Here is a 22,264-nt window from a genome sequence, read left to right on the forward strand (position 1 = left end):
ATATCTTGTTCAAGTTACTAAAAGTTTTAAAGTAAAACATTAAAATAAATACAGACATAGAGAACGTAGAAGCCAATTCCTTTTTACTTTGAGGTTACACACAACTTTCCAAGTAGTTTTATATGGATGTCCCATCAACATCAACCTTAATAAATATTAATAATGAGGTCCCCATTTTCTCTTTAAAATTGCAAAGAAAAGATGCATATATTACCAAGGAATGGATTCTTGGTCACATATTGGTCTTAGACAGTCAGTTCAGGCATGTCATCATCAATGACGGTGTCTGATGCAGTACAGTTGTATGGTTTAAGTTAACACACTTTACAGTTTTAAACACCTGAATGCAGTTGGAACTTGGAGGTAGGTAGTTTCATCATCAACTCACTTTACTTACTGCTCTTTTATTCCCTCCTCTGTTCCTTTTTCTTCCTTTTTGAAGTACATGTCTTAAACTCTTGCTAATTGTAAGCTAATTTAAAGTATTGGCCATGTATTATTTATTTCTGAAAATATGTGGTAAATATAAGGGAGATGTATTAGGAATAACATATATCAATTATTTTTAGCAATACTCCTAGATGATATCTATAGATAATCATTACGCTTCAAGCATGTTTAAGATAAGACCTCTGAAAATTCATTTTATAAAACATAGTTGGAATTTTCCGTGGCAGTATCGTCAAGGATAATGCTGAGAGATAAATCTTGCTCAGCTTGTCCTAGCTCTCATTAGACATGTCATCTTTGGTTAGTGTGACCTTAGGTGATTTTTCTTCCTTTTAAGAGAAGTGCAAAAAACAAGAGCAAAGGATTATATATCACATACTAAGGGCCAGGTACTAAGAACTTTACAAGTATTACCTCATGTAAGCTTCACAAAAAGAGGTGGGCACTTAGGACATCCAAGGTGACACATCTAGTTAGTGGCTAAACAGTTCTGAAGCCAGGTTGTCTGGCTCAAGTGTATGTGCTCTTAATTATTATGTACTACTTTTATAATCGAAAACCTGAGGAATACCTATTCCTAGACAAATGGCATGTGTTTCACCACTAATAAGCTTTTAATATATAATTTCTGTCCCAAATAGCCTGGGAATAATAAAGTTCTATAGTACATAACTTTGTATGGTAGCAAAACTTGATTCATTTACTAAAAAACACTGAATTGTTAATAAAAGTAATAATCTCACAATGAGACTTTGAAGAATGCATAGAAATTATATGGATTTAAAAACTGAGTTTGGATTTTATTTTCACAATTATGAGTGAGATTCAGACTAACTATACTTTTCTGTCCCTAAAAGCTTTAAATGTCTAATCTGATCACACCAGAACTTCACAAGACTTATCACTGAGATTAATTCCATTTATATCTCCCTGGAATTAGATGAAGTCTCATCTTGACCTTTTAACAGGTAAGCATAGTAAAGTTCATGATTTTAGATTCCTTCTTTTTTGAGACAGAGTCTCGCTCTGTCAGCCAGGCTGGAGCACGGTGACATAATTATGACTCACTGCAGCCTCAGCCTCCTGGACTCAAGTGATCCTGCTGCCTCAGCTTCCTAAGCAGCTAGGCCACCATGCCCAGCTACTTTGTAAATTTTTCTGTAGAGATAGGGTCTTGCTGTGTTTCCCAGGCTGGTCTCAAGCGATCTTCCTGGCTTCGCCTCCCAAAGTGCTGAGATTACAGATGTAAACCATCACGACTGGCAAATTTGTTTTTTAAGATGATATTTTACACATGGGACCTGAAGATAATTTTTCAGAGTTAGTAACACTCTAACTTTGTGTTTCATGCTGTCTTTACCAGCATGAGATAAACTGGGGGATGTCCAGGAATCCTCTGTCTACACATTCATTTAAAATTAAAGCAGTGGGCCAGAAGCGGTGGCTCACACCTGCAATCCTGGCACTTTGGGAGGCCAAGATGGGCAGATGGCTTCAGCTCAGGAGTTCGAGACCAGCCTGGGCAATATGGTGAAACCTTGTCTCTACTAAAATACAGACAACATCAGCCGGGCATGGTGGTGGGCGCCTGTAATCCCAGCTGCACAGGAGGCTGAGGCACAAGGATTGCTTGAACCCGGGAGGCAGAGGTTGCAGTAAGCTGAGACAGTGCCACTGCAGTCCAGCCTGGGCAACAAAGTGAAACTCTGTCTCAAAAAATAAATAAAATAAAATAAATAAAATAATAAAATAAAATAAAAGCAATGATCAACACACTAGTTGCTACATAGTAAGACTGCCTGAGCTATAAAGGCATAATCCACTTTTCAGTCTGTAGCAGCTGTCTCCTACGTACCCACATGCAACGCATGGCATCCTTCTGGGTTCTGGTAAGTATTGATAAATGCTCTTTCACCACTCCCTAGGGAACAATATATTTTATGACTCACAAAAACTAAAAGCGAACCACTTAACTTTGAGCCTTTCCACTGGGAATTTGAATTGCAGATATTACTATTACTATGAGGTTTAGTTTTACTATGCTCACCTATTTCCTGAGATTCGTTTTCTTGAATTTATATACTGGAAGTGGATACATGAAAACAAAGCAGTCACCCCACTGTCTGTGGTCTGCTGCAGAAAAATAATGCAGAACTTTGGGACTTAGAAGAGGGGTTTTAAAATGTCTCTGATTTTCTTTCTCTACTTTACTTACACACAACACATCAACAATGATAAACATAATGTATTTCTGTAGTTTAACAAACAGATTGTTTTTCCTTATATGTGCTTCAACTTCTTGCCTTAAAATTTTAAAGTATCTGGGCTGGGTGCAGTGGCTCATGCCTGTAATTCCAGCACTTTGGGAGGCCAAGGCCGGTGTATCATGAGGTCAGGAGTTCCAGTCCAGCCTGGCCAAGATGGTGAAACCCCGTCTCTAGTAAAAATACAAAAAGTAGCTGGGCATGGTGGCACACACCTGTGTGTCCAGCTACTCTGGAGGCTGAGACAGGAGAATTGCTTGAACCTGGGAGGTGGAGGTTGCAGTAAGCCGAGATTGTGCCACTGCTCTCTAGCCTGGGCGACAGAGCAAGATTCCATTTCAAAAAAAAATTAAAATTAAAGTATCTAGTGGGATATTCCATGTTTTGGAATAGGAACTGGAAACCAAATAAACTCAACTGGTCATCTCATTTTGGTATCTGTGGCCTGATGATACTTTACCTGTGAAGTGAGAGTGATGCTAAGAAATATTCTTGCATATCTCTTTAGTCAAAAGGAATGGGAAGCCAAATGAGATTAAAGATACCCATGAAGGCCGGGCGCGGTGGCTCAAGCCTGTAATCCCAGCACTTTGAGAGGCTGAGGCGGGCGGATCACGAGGTCAGGAGATGGAGACTATCCTGGCTAACGTGGTGAAACTCTGTCTCTACTAAAAATACAAAAAATAGCCAGGCGTGGTGGTGGGCACCTGTAGTCCCAGCTACTCGGGAGGCTGAGGCAGGACAATGGCGTGAACCCGGGAGGCGGCGCTTGCAGTGAGCCGAGATCACCCACTGCACTCCAGCCTGGGCGACAGAGCGAGACTCTGTCTCAAAAAAAAAAAAAAAAGCTACAAGAATTTTTCAAAAGAAAGCTTTAGAAAATAGTTTTTCAAGTAATATTTTAATCAGTACTTTTAAAACAGATTAATATGAATAAAATTCTCTAAACTAGAAAGGCTTCTCTAAACTTGAACATACTGTAGACTGAGATGTCAGGCTATACAATTTCCACTTGGGTATTTATTCTTCTGTATCCAGATATCTGAGCAGGAAGAGTATCCATGAGTCATCAGCACTACTCACTATTATGAGCTGACTCTGTGCCAAGCACGATGCCAGGTGCTTTACATTCATGATGCCAGGTGCTTTACATTCATTCAATTCTCATAACCAAACATGAAAAGCAGATGTAATTGCATGTATTGAGATAACAAAAATGAAGCACAAAGAAACGAAGCAATTTGCCCAAGGTTATAAACTAGTTAAACAGGGGGATCTTTACATATGGCATATCAAGAATGGCTGACTAAACATCTTGGAAACAAGAATACCATATCGATTCTGTCTACTGTCTGTCTCTCCAGTGAGACTGAGCTTCTCAGATACAGAGATAATCTTTGTTGAGTTTCTTTTGTATTTTTGTTGAAATGTAAGCCCATAAACTGCACAGTCCAGAGTGTACGTAGCCAACCAAATGTAACAGTAGGTAAGAGAAAGTCCCCTGAATTTAAGCAGGTTGCCTAAATATGAAAACTTGTACACCGGTAAGGTGGTTCATCTGATTTTCTTATTTTTAAACAGCAGTTAGCTATGTTTCCAAAGACGCTGCCTGGTTTGGAAAATGACATTAATTTGAATCTAAAAAAAGAAGCATATATTTTTCAATAATAACTTTCGTTTAAAAAAAGTTTGTTTTTCTAGATGAAAAGATAGTCACTTTGAAAGACAGCAAATTATTAGCCTACTTGAGAATAAAAATTTAATACTCCAGCCCTGTCTGAGAACCTACCGCTTAAATTAAGGCTGCTATTCATTTTTCCATTTATTCATGGCACTATTACTGACATGGTTTGGCTGTGTCCCCACCCAAATCTCATCTTGAATTGTAGTCCCCATAATTCCCCGTGTTGTGGGAGGGACCCAGTGGGATATAAGTGAATTATGGGGGTGGTTTTCCCCATACTGCTATCATGGTAGTGAGTGAGTCTCACGAGATGTGATGGTTTTATTGGAGTTTTCCCCTTTTGCTTTGTTCTCAATTCTCTCTTGTCTGCCACCATGTAAGACATGTAAGCCATTCCTTTCGCCTTCTGCTATGATTGTGAGGCCTCCCCACCATGTGAAACTGTGAGTCTATCAAACCTCTTTTTCTTTATAAATTACCCAGTCTTGGGTATGTCTTTATCGGCAGTGTGAAAATGGACTAACACAATTACTAAGTCCCTCTTTATGCCATTCTCTAAGTGCTGTAAAGATTAGGCCCGTGCCCCATACTCCAAATCCATTCCCTTGTTAGGCAGCTAATTTCATCTATGTTGCTGGTTACAGCCCTTTAGGCAGTAGGTTGTTGGCAAATGTTTAACAGCTGGTACTGTTAAAAAAAAAAAAAAAAAAAAACAAGAACAAAAACCTGGATTTGTAGGCGTTGCTGATTTTTGTGGTGGGAATACTCCCAACACGGCTGATTTCATTGTGAGCATCAAGCATGATGTTGTAGAACTTGGATACGGGAAGAGATGCAGACAATCAGCTCGCGAAGTATGTATTCCTTTTACACGAGGGGTTCTCAAAGTGTAGTCCCTGGAATACAGGATCTCCTGGAAACTTGTCAAAAATGCAAAATTTCGAGCCTAGCTAAGACCTACAGAATCAGAAACTAGGGGTGGTGCCCAACAACCTGTATTTTAATGTATCTTTCAGGTGATTCCAATGCAGACTTTTGAAAACAACCATTCTACACTACTGCCTGTATGCTTGATGCTGTTAACAGCAGGTATGTCTACAAAAAGCCATGATCTTCTATTCGGATGTAAGAGATAAGATGAGAAAATGTGCATACTACTCTATTTCTACTGCTAAAAGAATAATTACTACATCTTGAGTTTTCTTAAACACACTTCAAGCTATGTTAACTACTGTCTTTTAACTTTGAACATAGTTGGCTGTGTTTTCAAAGAGGCTGTCTGGTTTGGAAAAATGACATTAGTTTGAATTTAAAGAAAGAAGCACATATTTTTTACTAATAACTTTTGTAAAAAATGTTTCCCCTTATCTAGATTAAAAGAAAGTCTTTTTGAAGGGCAACAAATGACCAGTCTAGACATAATTTCATAAAATAATTGTGTTTATACTGATTTATGTGAAACAACAGTTGACATATAAAATAGTTTTTTAACCAAAAATATCCTATGGAAATAATAACAATATATTATTACTTTCCCCTCATTTTATCAGATTTCATTTTGCTAAAATAAAATCAATTTTCTTCAGTGTGGAGAATTAACCAGGCAATTGAAATGATGCACCAGGCCGGGCGCGGTGGCTCAAGCCTGTAATCCCAGCACTTTGGGAGGCCGAGACAGGCGGATCACAAGGTCAGGAGATTGAGACCATCCTGGCTAACACGGTGAAACCCCGTCTCTACTAAAAAAAAATACAAAAAACTAGCCAGGCAAGGTGGCGGGCGCCTGTAGTCCCAGCTACTTGGGAGGCTGACGTGGGAGAATGGCGTGAACCCGGGAGGCAGAGCTTGCAGTGAGCTGAGATCCGGCCACTGCACTCCAGCCTGGGCGATAGAGCGAGACTCTGTCTCAAAAAAAAAAAAAAAAAAAAAAAAAAAGAAATGATGCACCTGAGGTAAAAATTATTTCGAAGTGCAAGACCCAATAATATATTAAATAATGCAAAATTTAGAAAACAATGTTTTACCAAAGTAAATTTTATGTAACATAGAATTATGACAATAAAACTGAACTCAAGTGGAAACAAATCAAAATTTGAAAATGTACTTCACCCAGACAGAATATTTATTAGCCACTTACGGGACAGCTGATTGCAACACTGTTACTGATAGATTTTACTACAGGGGATGGAGAAGTACTATCTTTCATCAAAGATTTTACATTGTAGTAAAGGCCTGGCCCAGGACAGAGGTTACCTTGCTTGGCATTTTCTGGCATTTGAGAAAAGGTCAAAAAATTAGCCGTATCAGAGTTAAGAGTTAGGAAAAACTGCAAATTGAAGGTAAAGGAAAGGAGAGGATTAAGAGTAGATCCATTGCACCTGTGATGCCTTTCAATGACAGCAGGAATGCGATGGGAACACAGGTTTGGGTGAAGCAAATGAAATAAACTCAGTTTTGAACATCCTGAATTTGTGATACCAGTAGCCATCATTGTTTATGGTTTACCAAACATCACTGCAAATATTTCACATTTATCATGTCATACAATTGTTACCGTAATCTCACAAAAAGGAAACTATAATTTGTTATCCCCATTTGCCAGATGAGGCCCAGGGAGCTGAAGCAATCTGTCTAAGACGCACAGTTAGTTGATAACAGAGCCGGACTTGAATCAAGCCAGACTATCTCCAGAGCAGCTGCTATTTCTATTATTTCAATTTGATTTTTGAGTGGTAATGACATCGAAATGGCTCAGCAATCAAATGGATATAAAATGGTATTCATGCAGAAGTCTTGTTTCTATTTCTTCTTGTCTATGTCTAGTTTTTCTTTGTGCAAATACATGAAATTATAAGTGCTAATATTTATCTCCTTCGATTCTTGTTCTTCCTTACATTTCCTTCCTGTCTTCCTTCTTTTTTCTCATTGCTTCCTTCCTTTCCTCCTTTTTTTTCTTATGTTAATTGTCTTAATGTAAACATAACATTCTATATTTAATATATTAATATACATATCTATATATCTGAATTCTTGGTAATTGTTGCCTCTTTTATTAAAAAATAAGGTCATAGCTTTTCTTGATTGGAAAAATCAAGAAAATTTTTTGGTCATAAGCCAAAAGGCAATAATTAAATTAAAGCTATATTTGCTCTAGGCCTCACATTTTGTATCTCTATTAGATGATCTGCCAGCAGAAACATAGGCTTGCAGCTCCTAATAAAGAATATGCAACATAACAGTCCTTTGATAAATGTCATAAGATACACTCCATTCTTTATTAGGTGAAATGGCAATGAGCATAAACTCAAAAACACTCGTGATGGTAGGTCCTTGTTTGGATGTAATCACTTGGGCTTCTACAAAGTATTTAGAAATATTTTGGCATATGTGATATGAATGCTAGCTTTAATAAGCCAAACCAAAAACCTTTACTATGGCTTCTGAGAGTTCTGTGCTGCAGCATTACATAAAATAAACTAAAAAATAAATAAAACAATGAACCACAAATTTCTGAAATCTTTCTATGAGCCGAAACACATTGAGGCAAGAAAATTTAAGGCCTCATAACATCTAAAATCTTGGCACTAATTCATCACCATTTGGAGATAAAATAAGTATTGTATTCAACTTGGAAATCAACAATTATGTGTTTGTTTCCATGCTCCAAATATTCACAAGTGGTGGATATTAAATTCCATTCATGGCTACAAGTGGCATGTACTTTCCCAGAACTACTATGAAGCATCAAATAAGATGTGAAGTCTTTTGAAGCACATTGATACATATGAGAGTACCAATAACATGCAGGCCAGTGTCTCCACTTTATGTCATAATCAATGCCTATTTATTTGTTGCCAAGTGTGCTTGACCTACAGATATGTTTTGTTCATCATATGTAGTATTAAAAATGCACACGGATATCTAAAGGAGAGAAAATTTATATTAAAACCCCCCCAGATTTCTGCCTTTTTCCTGAAAAACCAAGAGTCTGGCAAAACCTAAGTCCGTATTTTCCCCACGGAGAACTGAGTAGATGCAATCCTGTTTTGACAAATATTTACTATTGGTTCATTCCAGTCACAACCACTTATTTTATATTGCCAACATCAAGGCTATAATAAAATAATACTTATGTAAAAAATTAGATCTTTTACAGAATAAAAGGGTGAGAGCATACTATTTTCTTGCACTTGACCTGTTTAATCATTTATGATACTTACCTGGAAAAACTGACTACTTAGGAGTTTGTGACCCCTTCTCTAAAGGGTGAATTTCTACATGTAAAAAAATTAACTAGCTAAATAGTCTGCAGGATGTTAGGGAATTGGTGTTGGGTTCCAACAGAGGGGCTCTGATAGTTAGTCTCATGCAATAAGGACTAAAAACTATACCCCACGACCACCACCCATTTCACATCTCCAGTATATTATGAATATCATTAATCACTAGAAAACTTCCACAATGAATGGTCAAGATTCCCTATGACAACACTGTATGAATCCATTTGCTTATTCTGTGTAAGTTCCAAATGAGCCGGGGCTTTGTTCCTTAAAGCTCGGGATAGGTCCGGCACGTAGTAAGTGCTCAATAAACCTGTGAGGTATGAATGGCAGCCTGAAGTCACTCACAGTGCTGGATATCTTCATTTGATTCTCTGGACCTCCCTTCCAACTTTCTTTACCCAACACTGAGTCCTGGGAGACTTATGTGCAAGCTACATTACTAGAGTCTATAGATTCCTTCTTTCCTGGCACGCAGTGTGGCCAGTGGGGAACACAGACGGGCGATTGTTGGGAGGAGAGAGAGTGAGGTTGTGTATTTCAAAAGCTGGTTGTTTCCATGGGAGCTTACTGCAAACCTCTAGTAAAGGTCCCAGCTTCTGGCAGGCAAGCCTCTCTACAAAGCCTTTACAGAGTGTGAGTTTCCATAACCGCTCCCTCCTCTTGATCCTTCAGGCGGATGGGTAGCAACACCTCCCTGCATCCCCCCTCTTTGGACATAGCAGTCCCCTTACAAATCCCTCCTCAAACTCTCCAGTTTGAGCATGCCCTCCGTTCCTGCCAGGTTTCTCACTAATACCCTCATCCTAAGACCTGCTGGAGCCAACTTAGTCTCTCTCCTCCCCATCACAAAATAATACAGGAGACGCAGTTCTTCATTAAGCAATTTTTTTTCACCTTTACCCGTAACTGAGAGATCTTCACCTGTAAATGGCAGAAGCCGGGTGGGAGCCGGTGTCGTAGCTGGCACGAACACGCCCCCGATAGAGTTCTACCGCGATATGGTCCTTGTCACCCTTATACAGGAGGATGCCGCTGTCTTCATCTGTGGCAATCTAGTAGAAAGTAACCCTGGCATTACTAGGATGTGTAGGCAATCAGACGTATTTCATCAGAAAGAGACTGCTAAGTGAGGTGAAGAGGTTTTACTCTGGTTTATGTTTTCCGGATGGCTATGAGAAAATAATGCTGAAATTATTACTTGAAAGGTGACTTGTTCTTAAATTGCTTTGTTGCAAATAAATCCATAAAGAAACTTAAAAAGAACAAGAAGAAACCCTCAAGTAAACATGTTGGATGTGCTTAGAACTTTCTTTGCTGGAGATTTTTGCTAAACCACTCCTTTTGCTCCTGTTATAAGCTTTATTTATAGCATCTGTGAATAATGACTACCTTGTCGAAGACGGATTTTTATATCCCATATTAAAAAAAACACAAATTTTTCACAGTTATGCCATGTGGAGGGGGAAATCTTTGTTTTTATCCTGCTCTTTGGCCCATTTTGGCTTTTAAAGGATTAATTAGGTAAGTTAAGACTTAAGCCTCAACATCACTGTGTGGTTCTCAAAACAATTTGGTGGCAAACACTGGAAGGTAGGGACTCAGGCCTTCCAGGATTCTCTTCTTCCTGACTTCAGAAGGACCCCCTGTCCCTCACTAGAGTATCAGGGTAAACCAAAACAGGGGTGGCATTTACAGGAAGCTGACTAAAGTTATTTGAATTGAAAACATATTAAATGATTTTGCTTATCAGATAAAACAAATATGTAGACCTAATTTGTCCCATGTACACTATATTTATTATCCTTAATCTAGTGCAGCTTCTTGCTCAAAGGTACACAGTGAGTTGGTGGATAGACTTAAAATTTGAGTTTGTTAATTTCATGTCAAGTCTTCAAAGTTCTGGGTGAAGAGTTAAAAGGTGCTGGTTGGCCAAGTGTGGTGGCTCACGCCTGTAATCCCAGCACTTTGGGAGGCTGAGGTGGGTAGATCACATGAGTTTAGAAGTTTGAGACCATCCTGGCCGACACGGTGAAACTCTGTCTCTACTAAAAATACAAAAAAATTAGCCAGACATGGTGGCACATGCCTGTCATCCCAGCTACTCGGGAGGCTGAGGCAGGAGAATTGCTTGAACCTGGGAGACGGAGGTTGCAGAGAGCCGATATCATGCCACTGAACTCCAGCCTGGGTGACAGAGCAAGACTCCAGCCCCCCCCCAAAAAAAGGTGCTGGCGGTTGAATCCAGGTGTTCTTTCTTGACTGCACCCTTCCTAGCTGCAGATTTCCTAGGAAAAGCCTCTGCCTGTGCACAGGCTGAACTGCAGAGTCATAAAAGCAAACGAATAAAATGTTCTTATCTGAGCACAAAACAAAGAGACATTTTTTTTTTTTTTTTTTTACTGTCTGCTTATCAAGTAATGAATCAATAAAAATATTTGGTTTTCATTTTGTCTTGAAAATACAAATGTTGAAGAGAATAATTACGCTGTCCACACAAGGAGCATTTTCTGTTTTTAACTGTCTATTTAAGATATACTGTCAATCATTCACAAGCTACCACAAATGTTTATTCTCTGAAGTTGAATTTTAAGATCAGATCAACTCTCTATAGAGAGAGATCTCTTACCTGAAGCGTGATGTTCGTCTGAGGCCGAACCTTGGCCGAAGGAATCTGAAGATAAGACTCTTTGTTTATAAAATTCACACTGACCAATTTTTCACACTTTTCTCCCTGATAGCCAGGCAAACACTGACATATTGGCTCATTTATTCTGACGATGCACTGAGCTCCATTCTGACAATCAAAATTATCACAGGGGCTGGTACGAGGGAGGACCATGGGCGGTGAAAACTCACAGAACAAGCCACTGAAGAATGAGAAAAAAATATATGTTAATACAATTTTACTTAATTGCCAATCTGAATTGAGAGCTGTATGACCTAACTGTATACTATATATGTGCACTTCCTTGTTTTTCCAGTTTTCAAGTATTCTTAACTATTAATCAAAATCATCACTATGCTGTACAATAGATATTCCAAACTTACTCATCCTGTCTAAATGACTCTTTGGACCCTTTGACCAACATCTCCCCAAATACCATCCCTCTGTCCTCCTCCCTGGTAATCCTCACTCTACTCTTTGCTTCTATAACTTCTACTTTTTTTGTCTTAAATTTTTTTTATTTTAATTTTTGTGGGTACCTAGTAAGTGTATATATTTATGGGGTACATGAGGTATTTTGATACAGGCATGTAATGTATAATAATCACATCATGTAAAACGGGGTATCCATCCCCTCAAGTATTTATCCTTGTGTTACAAACAATCCAGTTATACTCTTTTAGTTATTTTAAGATGTACAATTACACTATTACTGACTATAGTCACCCTGTTGTGCTAGGTCTTACTGAACACTAGGTCTTACTCATTTCTGCTTTTACCTGTAACCTTCGGGGCATATGCACGTATAGCCGTTCACTGCATCCGTGCAGTGGGCTCCGTTTTTACACTTGTTGTCTTGGCAGTCATCAAAATCAATGTCGCAGTGCTCACCTATGTACCCTGGTGTGCAGTCACATCTGTTGGAACAAGCAGGTAATGGTTTCAAACCCAACTGAGCCAAAATAAGTAAACAATGCATTTTATCTAGACACATGACACCATCTTTAAAATACTTATTTAGAATAGGCTCATAGATCCCCCACGTTAATGGATACCTAGAAAATTGAACTGTTCTGCAGTATATTCCATGTTCTATCACTGTGATCTACCAGAGAAATAGTGATTTTTATCTCCTTGATGATAGTGAATATCCACAGTCCAAATAACAACAGGATAATTGTAGCAGGGTCACTCCCTCCCACTCCCTCTCCTCCCTCTTCCATCCTTTCTTTCTCCCCATTTTGTTTGCTTACGGTGCCTTATATTTTCAGTTTGGCCTAATTCATTTGCTCATTGAGATTATAAAAGTGCTATGTTGTAAAATGTACTGGAATATTAAACATATTTTAAAACATGATAAACATGTTTAATTTTACAGTAGAGACTAGATACATCAGAACAAGGTATTACTTTAAGAAAAGCAAATATATTAATATTAAATACCCTAATTCATGATGAATCCAGATACTCATTATGGAAGAACAGGACTGATATAATGGGTTAGGACAGAAGAACTGGTAGAAAATTCACGGGGCCGATCCCATGGACAGTTTTCAGCCTGTTCACCATGGTGGTAAAGGGTCTTGGCTGCATTGAAGGTGAAGAACCAGGAGTAATAATACAGCTGACATTCACCGAGCACTTCCTCTGGCCCTGCTCTAACCATGTGGCATCTATGGATTCACTGAATCCTCTCCACAGTCCTGTGACATTGGTGGTATTATTGCATCCGCTCTACAGGTGAGGAGACTAAGGAACAAAGAGGTGAAGCACTTTGCCCCCAAGCACTCAACTTCTAAGTGCCACAGCCAGGAATCAAACTCAAACAATCTGACAAGAAAGCTTGTATCTCTAACCACTGCACTATGCTGTTGGATAATTAATTCCAGAGGCTCCCTTTAAACCTGTACTTCTCCAGTGCTGACCACTGGGATCTCTAGTTATGATACCAAGGATGCAGGACTTTATAGCTGCATGGAGAAAGGCAGTGTGGCACGTGCAGCAGTTTTCAAACTGCATTGTGGACCTATAGGGGACCATGGAATCCCTACAGGTATGGCCATCAATGAGGAGGGGACTTCTGGAAGCCTCCCTCTACCCTCCACCTTTTCCTCAACACTCTCCTGTTGTGATTTATTAGGCTTACACATTGGCTTCCAAGAGTGTTTTTGATTTAAGAGAGGGTTCACTGACTGTATCTATATATATATATACACACACACATACATATACATATATATACATAACTGCAAAGCCTGAATTCTTCACAGCCAAGTTACAGTTTCCTCATATATACAGTATATGTGTATGTATATGTGTATATATATGAGTATATATATATATATATATATGTGTGTGTGTATATATGAGAAAACCGAAACTTAGCTCTGCAGAATTCAGGCTTTGCAGAATTCAGGCTTTACAGAACTGCATTTGTACCCTGGCTTCATTCTTAATTGTACCTTACAAACTTTATTTTATTCCAGATTTATTGAGGTATAACTGAAAAATAAAATCTTTATATTTTAAAGATGTACCTGGTGATGTTTTATACATACATACATTGTGAAATAATTACCACAGTCAAGCTAATTAACATATCCATCACCTCCCATAGTTACCCTTTTTATTTTGTGGTGAAAGTATTTCAGATCTGCTCTCTGGGCAAATTTCAAGTATATAATACAGTATTATTAACTATAGTGACCATGCTGTGATATTAGGTTTCTAGAACTTACTCATCTTGTAACTGAAAATTTGTACCACTGACCAACATCTTCCCATTTTCTCTACCCCAATTCCTGGTAACCACCCTTCTACTCTCTTTTTCTATAAGTTTGACTTTTTAAAATTCCACATATAAGTGAGATCATCCGGTATTTGTCTTACTATGTCTGGCTTATTTCACTTAGCATAAAGTGTATATAATATTGACTAAATTACTTAATCTCTGTAAGTGTTCTCTTCCTCATCTTTAACATGTATATAATTCCACCTCACAGGTTTATTTAAGATTAAATGCAACTATCTGTAAATTAATTAGTATAGTTTTTATATATAATGCATGTTCTATAAATGGCTGGTTTTTAAAATAATTCTCTATATACATCTTTATAATTCTATAAAAGTTTTTATGGTTTAGTCTGTATTAATTATCCACTTTTCTATTTCAAAGCTATTAGGATTTGAAATAAGGTTAATTAAAACCACCCAAGGGAATGTGGCATTACTGAATGCCAAAGGTTTTGTCTGAAAATGCAAAATCAGGATTGGAGAGTTGCTGGAGAGCGGATGAATTAAAACAAATGGGAGTATATAGCCTCTAAGAGTAGCAAACAGACTTTCAGCTCTGCATGTATGAATTAAGAAATAAAATGAGCTCACTGCATAAGCATGCTTGCTTTGCAGCCAGTTGGTTTTAATGCTAAATCATAACAAAGCAAAGTAAACAACAAGTCTGAAGTTAAATGGACTCTAAGTGGCCATATACATTCTCAAAGAGATGGACAAGGCCCGAGAAGAGAACTTCCATCAATGTTAATGTGAGCAGAGCTGTTGAAGTGCCAAGCATTAAAAGAAAGAAGAAATGCTTTGAAACACTCTGAATTATTTATCTGAAAAAAGAAATCAAAGTGAAAGATAAGAGAACCACACATCCACCATAGTGGCTGTCTAAGAGCTATTTTATATTCTCTTCTCTCCAAATACTACTTTTCAAGACCATTAGAGCTTGGAGTTACATTATGCCCAACATTTTTGTCTTTCTTTTGCTCCTCAGACTGAGTTTCAAAACAGAAAGACAAAATTTAAATAAGAATTCCTTAGTTTGTATTATCAATAAAACCTATCACATTCCTTCAACTCTATTATCTGACAAGGAGGAAGAAGCAAAGAATACAAAATACACTGTTTAGAAGCCCATGGCTGGCTATGTAAGGTGCATGTTTGAAAATACCGGTTATGGCATATCATAGTCTAAAAATATCTCAAAGCAATTTGGGAGATTTATGAGGTATATAATAAAGCAATAAAAGTAAAACCAGCTCTGTTAGCTTAGTAATAAGAAAATGAAGTTGAAGTAACATAGTATAACTTGTCTAAACAACATTTGTCACTAGACATTTTCTTTAGCAGCTTCACATCATTTGATTTTTAAGTCTATTTTCTTTCTGCAGCTACCTTTCCCACAATGTGCAATCATTTATAAGTCGGGAGTAACAGCACACACACTGACTTAACCTGTTTTCTGCTAACCTACATATACACAGCTATGAAATGAGCTCGCAAATTACAACTGAAAACAGTGGGTTTCCAAATTAGTTAGTCCATAATGCAGCAAAATGCACTTTTAAGGGTGTCTAATCTATTTGATAGTGAGAGTAGATATTTAATTAAGGATTAGTCTTTTTGCAGACAAACTCACTTTCTTTTAATGGTTTCAATTAAGTCTTACTAATACTTTATCTTATACTTACAATGCACAAAGTGCTGTGAAATCTGCTCAGCAGATGAGCAGTTCTGGAAAACTTTCCTTACTAGCTAATTTCTCTAAGAAATGATATTTATTATGTAAGTGATGTGTTTTCAATCTGCCAAATTAAATTGTGAGTGTATCATTGATAGGAAGACTAAAAACAACTTACCTACAGTGTTTGGTTGAATAAAATATATTGTAAAGTTTTGTATAAAGTGAAAATGGAATAACACTGGGTTTTTGCCTAGGGTTGTAAACTAAAATACAATGCAAAATAGAATTAAATTTATTTTTTCCTTTTACAAAAGGACATTGTAGGGAATTAGCAGGTGCTACAAGTATACCTACATATTCTAATGTTTGGATTTTAAACCAAATTAAAGCAAAACCACACTGTGAAAAGAAAGCTTGAGAATAAATATTTAATTAGATTGATATTTGAAAAGCAGTGGAGATCTGGTGATTCTGACCCCAATCTCCCACTCAACTTAAAATATCTGATGATCTGTTTGGTAAGTATAAAGATCTTAGCAATCCAGCTCAAATCCCATCTTCTCTTGTAAAATTCATCCTGACCTGTGTAATTGTTAATTCTCTGAATTCTATGGCAATTGAGCTTGGGTCATTTCACTAAGAAGATGAAATAAGTGAAGGTGAATAGCTATAAAGGACTACAAAATCATAAGATGGTATTATTACCATATACTCTGGCCATGGCAGGCACTCAATAAGTATTGCTTGAAGGAACAAATAATGCTGTTTGCTAGCTGTCCGATGAAAGCACAGCTCACCCCCTGTACCCGACTGTGTAATTCCTAAGAATCCAGCCTATTTGCTATACAATACCAGCTGTAATGTTGATAAACTCTAAAACTTCTTATAGGTAACACATAGTAAAAAAATCACCCAACTGGAAAGTATAAATCCTAGCTCTAGCTCTGCCAATAAATAATCTTAAGATCTCTGGACAGTCAACTAACCTCTCTGGGCCATGGTTTCCTCATGTTTAAATGAAGAATTTGGACTAGATGATCTCTAACTACTGCCAGCTCTAACAAGAGAAGTGCTGTTGAAAGACCCTTACAATATTTCTGGATGGTGGCAAAGAAATCACATAATTCGATAGCAAACATATTTCAGGAATATTGCCGGGGAGGCAAAAAGAAGTGATTTTTGAAGTTCTGTGTTCACTTGAGGGAGTACGCTTAGCGGGATTACAATGCTTTGTCACCCCATGCAAAAAACATTTAAGTTGGAAGAGGCACTATCAGTAATTACAGCGATCATCGCAGGCATAGCCTGGGACTCCCTGGAGCAGCCTGAGATATATGGTCACTCTATCTTTCTCCCCTTGGATAGTCAAATTATTGTTTCAGACCGTAACATCTTCAATTACATTAAAATCAAATTCTCTATTTTACCACAGACTTACCTTCAGACAATGAAGCAACTAGAAGATATTACAAATGTCAACAGATGGGCCTTTAAATAAATTCAAGTAAGCACTTTCAAAGGCTGATCATTGCCATAGGTGACTTCACAAAAAAAAATCATGGATGAAAAGGAAACACTTTTTCATTTTTCCTTAGTGTACTAAACAAAAAGTCTGGGGCTGGGCGCGGTGGCTCACGCCTGTAATCCCAGCACTTTGGGTGGCCGAGGCAGGCACATCATGAGGTCAGGAGATCCAGACCATCCTGGCTAACACGGTAAAACCCCGTCTCTACTAAAAATATAAAAAAGTAGCCGGGCGTGGCGGCGGGCGCCTGTAGTCCCAGCTACTCGGAAGGCTGAGGCAAGAGAATGGCTTGAACCCGGGAGGCGGAGTTTGCAGTGAGCCCAGATCGCGCCACTGCACTCCAGCCCGGGCGACAGAGCGAGACTTCGCCTCAAAAAAAAAAAAAAAAAAAAAAAAAAAAAACAAAAAGCAAAAAACAGTCCATATTGTATATGGACATTTAAAAAACGTCATTGATACTAGTGAATGGGTCCCTTTAATCCCGAGCAGAGGTGTTGAAGCTAAGGATGGAGGAGAAGGGTTTCTAAAATAATGCGTCCCCTGCTCTGACCCTGAGCAAAAAGGCAGCTTTGGACTTACTTGAATCCCTTTGGAGTTAGGATGCACTTTGAGTCATGCTGGCAGGGGTTCAGGTCCTGGGCACAGAAGTCCAGCTTCTCCTCACACAACTCACCTGCAACATGGCAAACAGTGTTAGCACACAGAAAAAGGTCAACAGGCTTCCTGCCAGCAGACTGTGTCACTGTCATGGGTCTTAGAGGTTAGGGCAGCTTGTGATTTAAAACAAAACAAAGCAAAAAACCCAAAACAAAAGCCACAAGGCATGGAACCAGATGGTCCATTATCCAGTTCTGGGTCTGCTGCTAAGTAGTGTTGTGATTTTGGACAACAGGACTATTGCGATCTGTGACTAATATAAGCCCCTTCAGAATATACTATGGGAATTAGGAAAAGGAAATCTGAATGCTTTTCATTCCTGTTGTTTATTTTGGATTTTTTTTCTTGATATATAGCATAGATACAAAGGATAAATAAATTGCTAACGATTATTCACAAACTGAACCCACTCAGGTCACCAGCACCCACATCCAGAAACACACCATGTACCAACACCCCAGAAGCCTTCCCCCGGGTCCCTGCAAAGAGGATCACTATCATGACAAGACCATAGGCTAGCTGTGACTGTTTTGGAGCTTGACATAAATGAAATCATTCCATATGTACCCTTTTATGCCTGGCTTATTCTACAGTTTTATGTTTGAAAAAAATATTCTCAAATCTTCATAGTCTCTGGTTTTAAAAGTCTAAAAGAAAAACACTTTGTTTTCTTCTTATGAATCACTGCCGCAGCTCAACAGAATGCTTCTTAGAGTCACATCCTCTGACATAAAAAGAAAAAAGTAAAAGGAGACTCAATCCAGAGAGAGAGAACATATATTTTTTTCCATGAAAGTCGCCTAACTCATGAAATAGAACTTCTGTCAACAAATGCGAGCTGAAGGCATAACCACGCAGATTCTAGGTACTCTTTCTTGAATCACATGACTGATAATTTCTTTAGAAAATTTCTTCTGATACAAATAACATGGTTATTATTTCAGATACATTAGACCAAATGTAATTTTCATTTAAAAGACTTTCCCAATTGCTGTGAAAGTATTAAGGTGACTGGAAAGGTATTCAAATACATAATATATATTAACTTATATAACACATTTTAAGTTATTTTTACCTTTTCTACTTTACCTCTACTTTTGAATTGTTTTCTATGCAATAAATAGACAAAGTGACACATCTATAGGCAGCTGTTCATTTCCAGGAAACTACTAAAACTGTCATTTGTAACAGCATCAGTAAAAATTTCAGGAGTGTGAACCTTGTAACAGCACCGCTTTGTTACATGATGATCCTTTTAAAGTAATACTCAGCTAGTTGGCAGAAATCATTGCTTGACAACTAAATGTGGCATATTATTTAGACTTCAAGGGTCTTTTCCCAGGATGCAAATTAATAAATGTATTCATCTAGTTATTACATCAATCTGGTGTAGGATATTAGTTTTTATCTGTCTCTTAAAAAGAACTAATTGCACAAAAAGTCTCATATATTGCTTCTATAAGTTTTCAGGGATCTGAAAGATTTTTAGCAACATATGCATGATGAATGATTTTTAAACACGTTTATTTAAAGGCTTACGATTTCAATTAGTATTACTCTAAGTTGGATACCTTGATGAAATGTATTCATCATATTTTATCAGCCTACTATGATGAAATCACTTTCAGTTTCTAACCAAATCTATCTGATGGAGATATAGGCTGTTTATAGTAGTATCTCTCCAAGACAGTTTGTAAAAACCGATAGAAAGAAGGACCATTTGAGATACATAATAAATGTAATTTTATGCACTTTTTACTTTATGCCTAAATAAGACATTGTTTTAAAATTATAATAAAGGGACATGTTTTATTCCTTATTTACTCTGATACAACCCAACCCAATCCATCCAATCTAAGTCACAGTCCATAAGGATTTACTATATGATGTTGTGCTAGAGGCCGGGGCTACAAGGATGAATGTAATGGGCTCTGCTCCTAATCAGTTCTCAATCTACCAGCAGAGAAAGTCTTGAGCTAGGGAAAGAACAGAGAAAATGAATTTCATCTCTAAAAAATAACACTGAGAGTTGACCCTTGTCTACAAGGAATTGTTCCAAAGGAGTGAACAAGGACAAAGTTCCAAGAAACTGTTAGCTAACCAGATTGTTAAATCTCTAATCAACAGCTTTAGACTAAGCATGCCAACTTGAACATAAAAACTACACCAATGTCAAGTATTCTTTATCTCTATAAGAGTCACAAAATAGCAATAATCATTATTGAGATTGTATATGATACTTCTTTGTGACCATTACATAGCTATACACCTGACTTTAGTAAGATAAGTTGATGACTTCAAAAATGATTTTGGCCAGGTGCAGTGGCTCAAGGCTGTAATCCCAGCACTTAGGAGGCTGAGGCAGGTGGATTGCCTGAGGTCAGAAGTTCGAGACCAGCCTGGCCAACATAGTAAAACCCCGTCTCTACTAAAAATACAAAAATTAGCCAAATGTGGTGGTGGGCGCTGGTAATCCCAGCTACTAGGAAGGCTAAGGCAGGAGAATCGCTTTAACCTGGGAGATGGGGGTTGCAGTGAGCCAAGATTGCGCCATTGCACTCCAGCCTAGGCAACAAGAGCAATAAAAAAAAAAAAAAAAAGGTTTGATTTTTTTTATTATCACCAAAACTTATAATGCTAACAAATATTACAAAAACACTTTCTGCATCCAATTACTGCCTAACTTGCTTTAAAAACCAATCTTCCACCCTGCATTCATGTCACCTGGGTCTGTTTACTATTTCCTGAATTTATTTTAACTCCATGCCTGGGCTAATGGTTTCTCCTTTTGCTTTAATAACATCCTTTCACAATTCTGTTGTCACTTTTCTCATCCATTATATGTCCCCTTCTTTACAGAATCATGCCAGATCTTTTCAACTATTTCTTCTCTATCTCTAATTTTATATCGTGTTTGACTGTGCCTGTCTTATGGCATATACATGGTATACATTTGTTTATGTACTTAATGAGCATTTATATCATGCTTACTACTGTATGCCAGACAGTTTTAAACATTGTATAAATATGCAGTCACTTAATATTCATTACAAGCATATAAGGTAAGGTTTTAGGGTTGCACTGTTATGTGTGCATTTTATATTACTGGTGTTTATCTGATTCTCTTTCCTTGACTGTAAAATCACTAAGAGTAGAACTCTTGCCACATTTGCTTTTGTTTTTTTCCACAGTGTGGTATGCTGACATACTCAAATAATAGTTATTAAAAGGAAGAATCATGCTTTAAGGCAAGAGCTCTATTTTGTTGACCTGTAATCAACTCGGGTTTCATTCCAGCCTTTAGTGATTAGTGTAATTTTTTGCTTAATTACTCACTCGTGATTAGTAATAACATAGCTTATGCTATTCTCTTTAAACATTACTGTGAATTTTCTCTGACTAAATATTAACATAAATGTATTCATTGGACTGTTTCTTTAATTTTCCTTAATTATATTGGATTCTGCCAAACTTGAGGGAAGGACAGCTTTCAAAATAGTGCAACAGTGGTGAGATTCAGGAGCTCAATATAAGAAGGGAAACTTAGCAAGCTCCTTAGACAAATACTGGACTGCGTATCTCCTTCTCAACCAGTAAGAGGAAATTGGACAGCTAAAAGCTGCACTGGTTTTCCAAGAAGAATAGAGATAAAATGACTAACACTAGTCAGCTAATGTAGTTTTAGTTACCAATATTGAAAAGTTCTCCCAAAACTCATAGTATTGTGAGGACATGATGCCATTTTTACCTGGTTTTTATTTTTACTATAAGTTTAGTCAGAGCTAGTACTGAGTTAGTAGAAAAATAATAAAAAAATAGGGCAATTGAGTTTGCTTTTGTGATGGCTCAGGGCCTGAGATAACATTGTCAATGGCTGCCTCCCTTCCAGAGACGATAAAGTGTGAGGTAACAGAAAGGAAAAGTGGAAATATTCTTTATTCGATTATACAGAGTTAGTGTTGTAATTGATTACCCCATAAGCAGGTCTTAATATGTTTAAACTGACATCAAGAAAGATAAATGAATCCATTGGAGTGGTTTGGGGCAATGTGGTTGAATATAGGTTAAATGTTGGTGCCCATGAGCCTCTCAAGAGATAGGAGCCTAGGCAAGCCTTGACTCCATGATCTGGCTTCAGCCCATTCCTCTAAATCCCAGGAAATCCTATTTCTTTATTTTCAGCCATGGACCCTTAAAACTTCCCAATAGAGTGGAACACAATCATTGCCTGGCATTTGTGATTTCACTTTTGATCAGATGAACAAATT

At 37.6% G+C, this 22,264-nt stretch overlaps 1 protein-coding gene across 4 annotated transcripts in view; it reads right to left on the minus strand.

Annotated features, from left to right (window-relative positions):
• SLIT2 (slit guidance ligand 2) overlaps nucleotides 1–22,264 on the minus strand; it is a 368,029-nt gene that overhangs the window by 12,604 nt on the left and 333,161 nt on the right. For all 4 annotated transcript variants that reach the window (XM_023206993.2, XM_023206991.2, XM_023206992.2 and 1 more), the window contains 4 exons: nucleotides 17,919–18,012; nucleotides 12,126–12,263; nucleotides 11,308–11,548; nucleotides 9,603–9,733 (listed from right to left, as the gene is read on the minus strand). In XM_023206993.2, the coding sequence (XP_023062761.1) occupies nucleotides 9,603–9,733; nucleotides 11,308–11,548; nucleotides 12,126–12,263; nucleotides 17,919–18,012 (604 nt within the window). The remainder of the gene's footprint in view (nucleotides 1–9,602; nucleotides 9,734–11,307; nucleotides 11,549–12,125; nucleotides 12,264–17,918; nucleotides 18,013–22,264) is intronic.

The sequence above is a fragment of the Piliocolobus tephrosceles genome, chromosome 3 (assembly GCF_002776525.5).
Source record: "Piliocolobus tephrosceles isolate RC106 chromosome 3, ASM277652v3, whole genome shotgun sequence".
NCBI classification, from domain to species: domain Eukaryota; kingdom Metazoa; phylum Chordata; class Mammalia; order Primates; family Cercopithecidae; genus Piliocolobus; species Piliocolobus tephrosceles.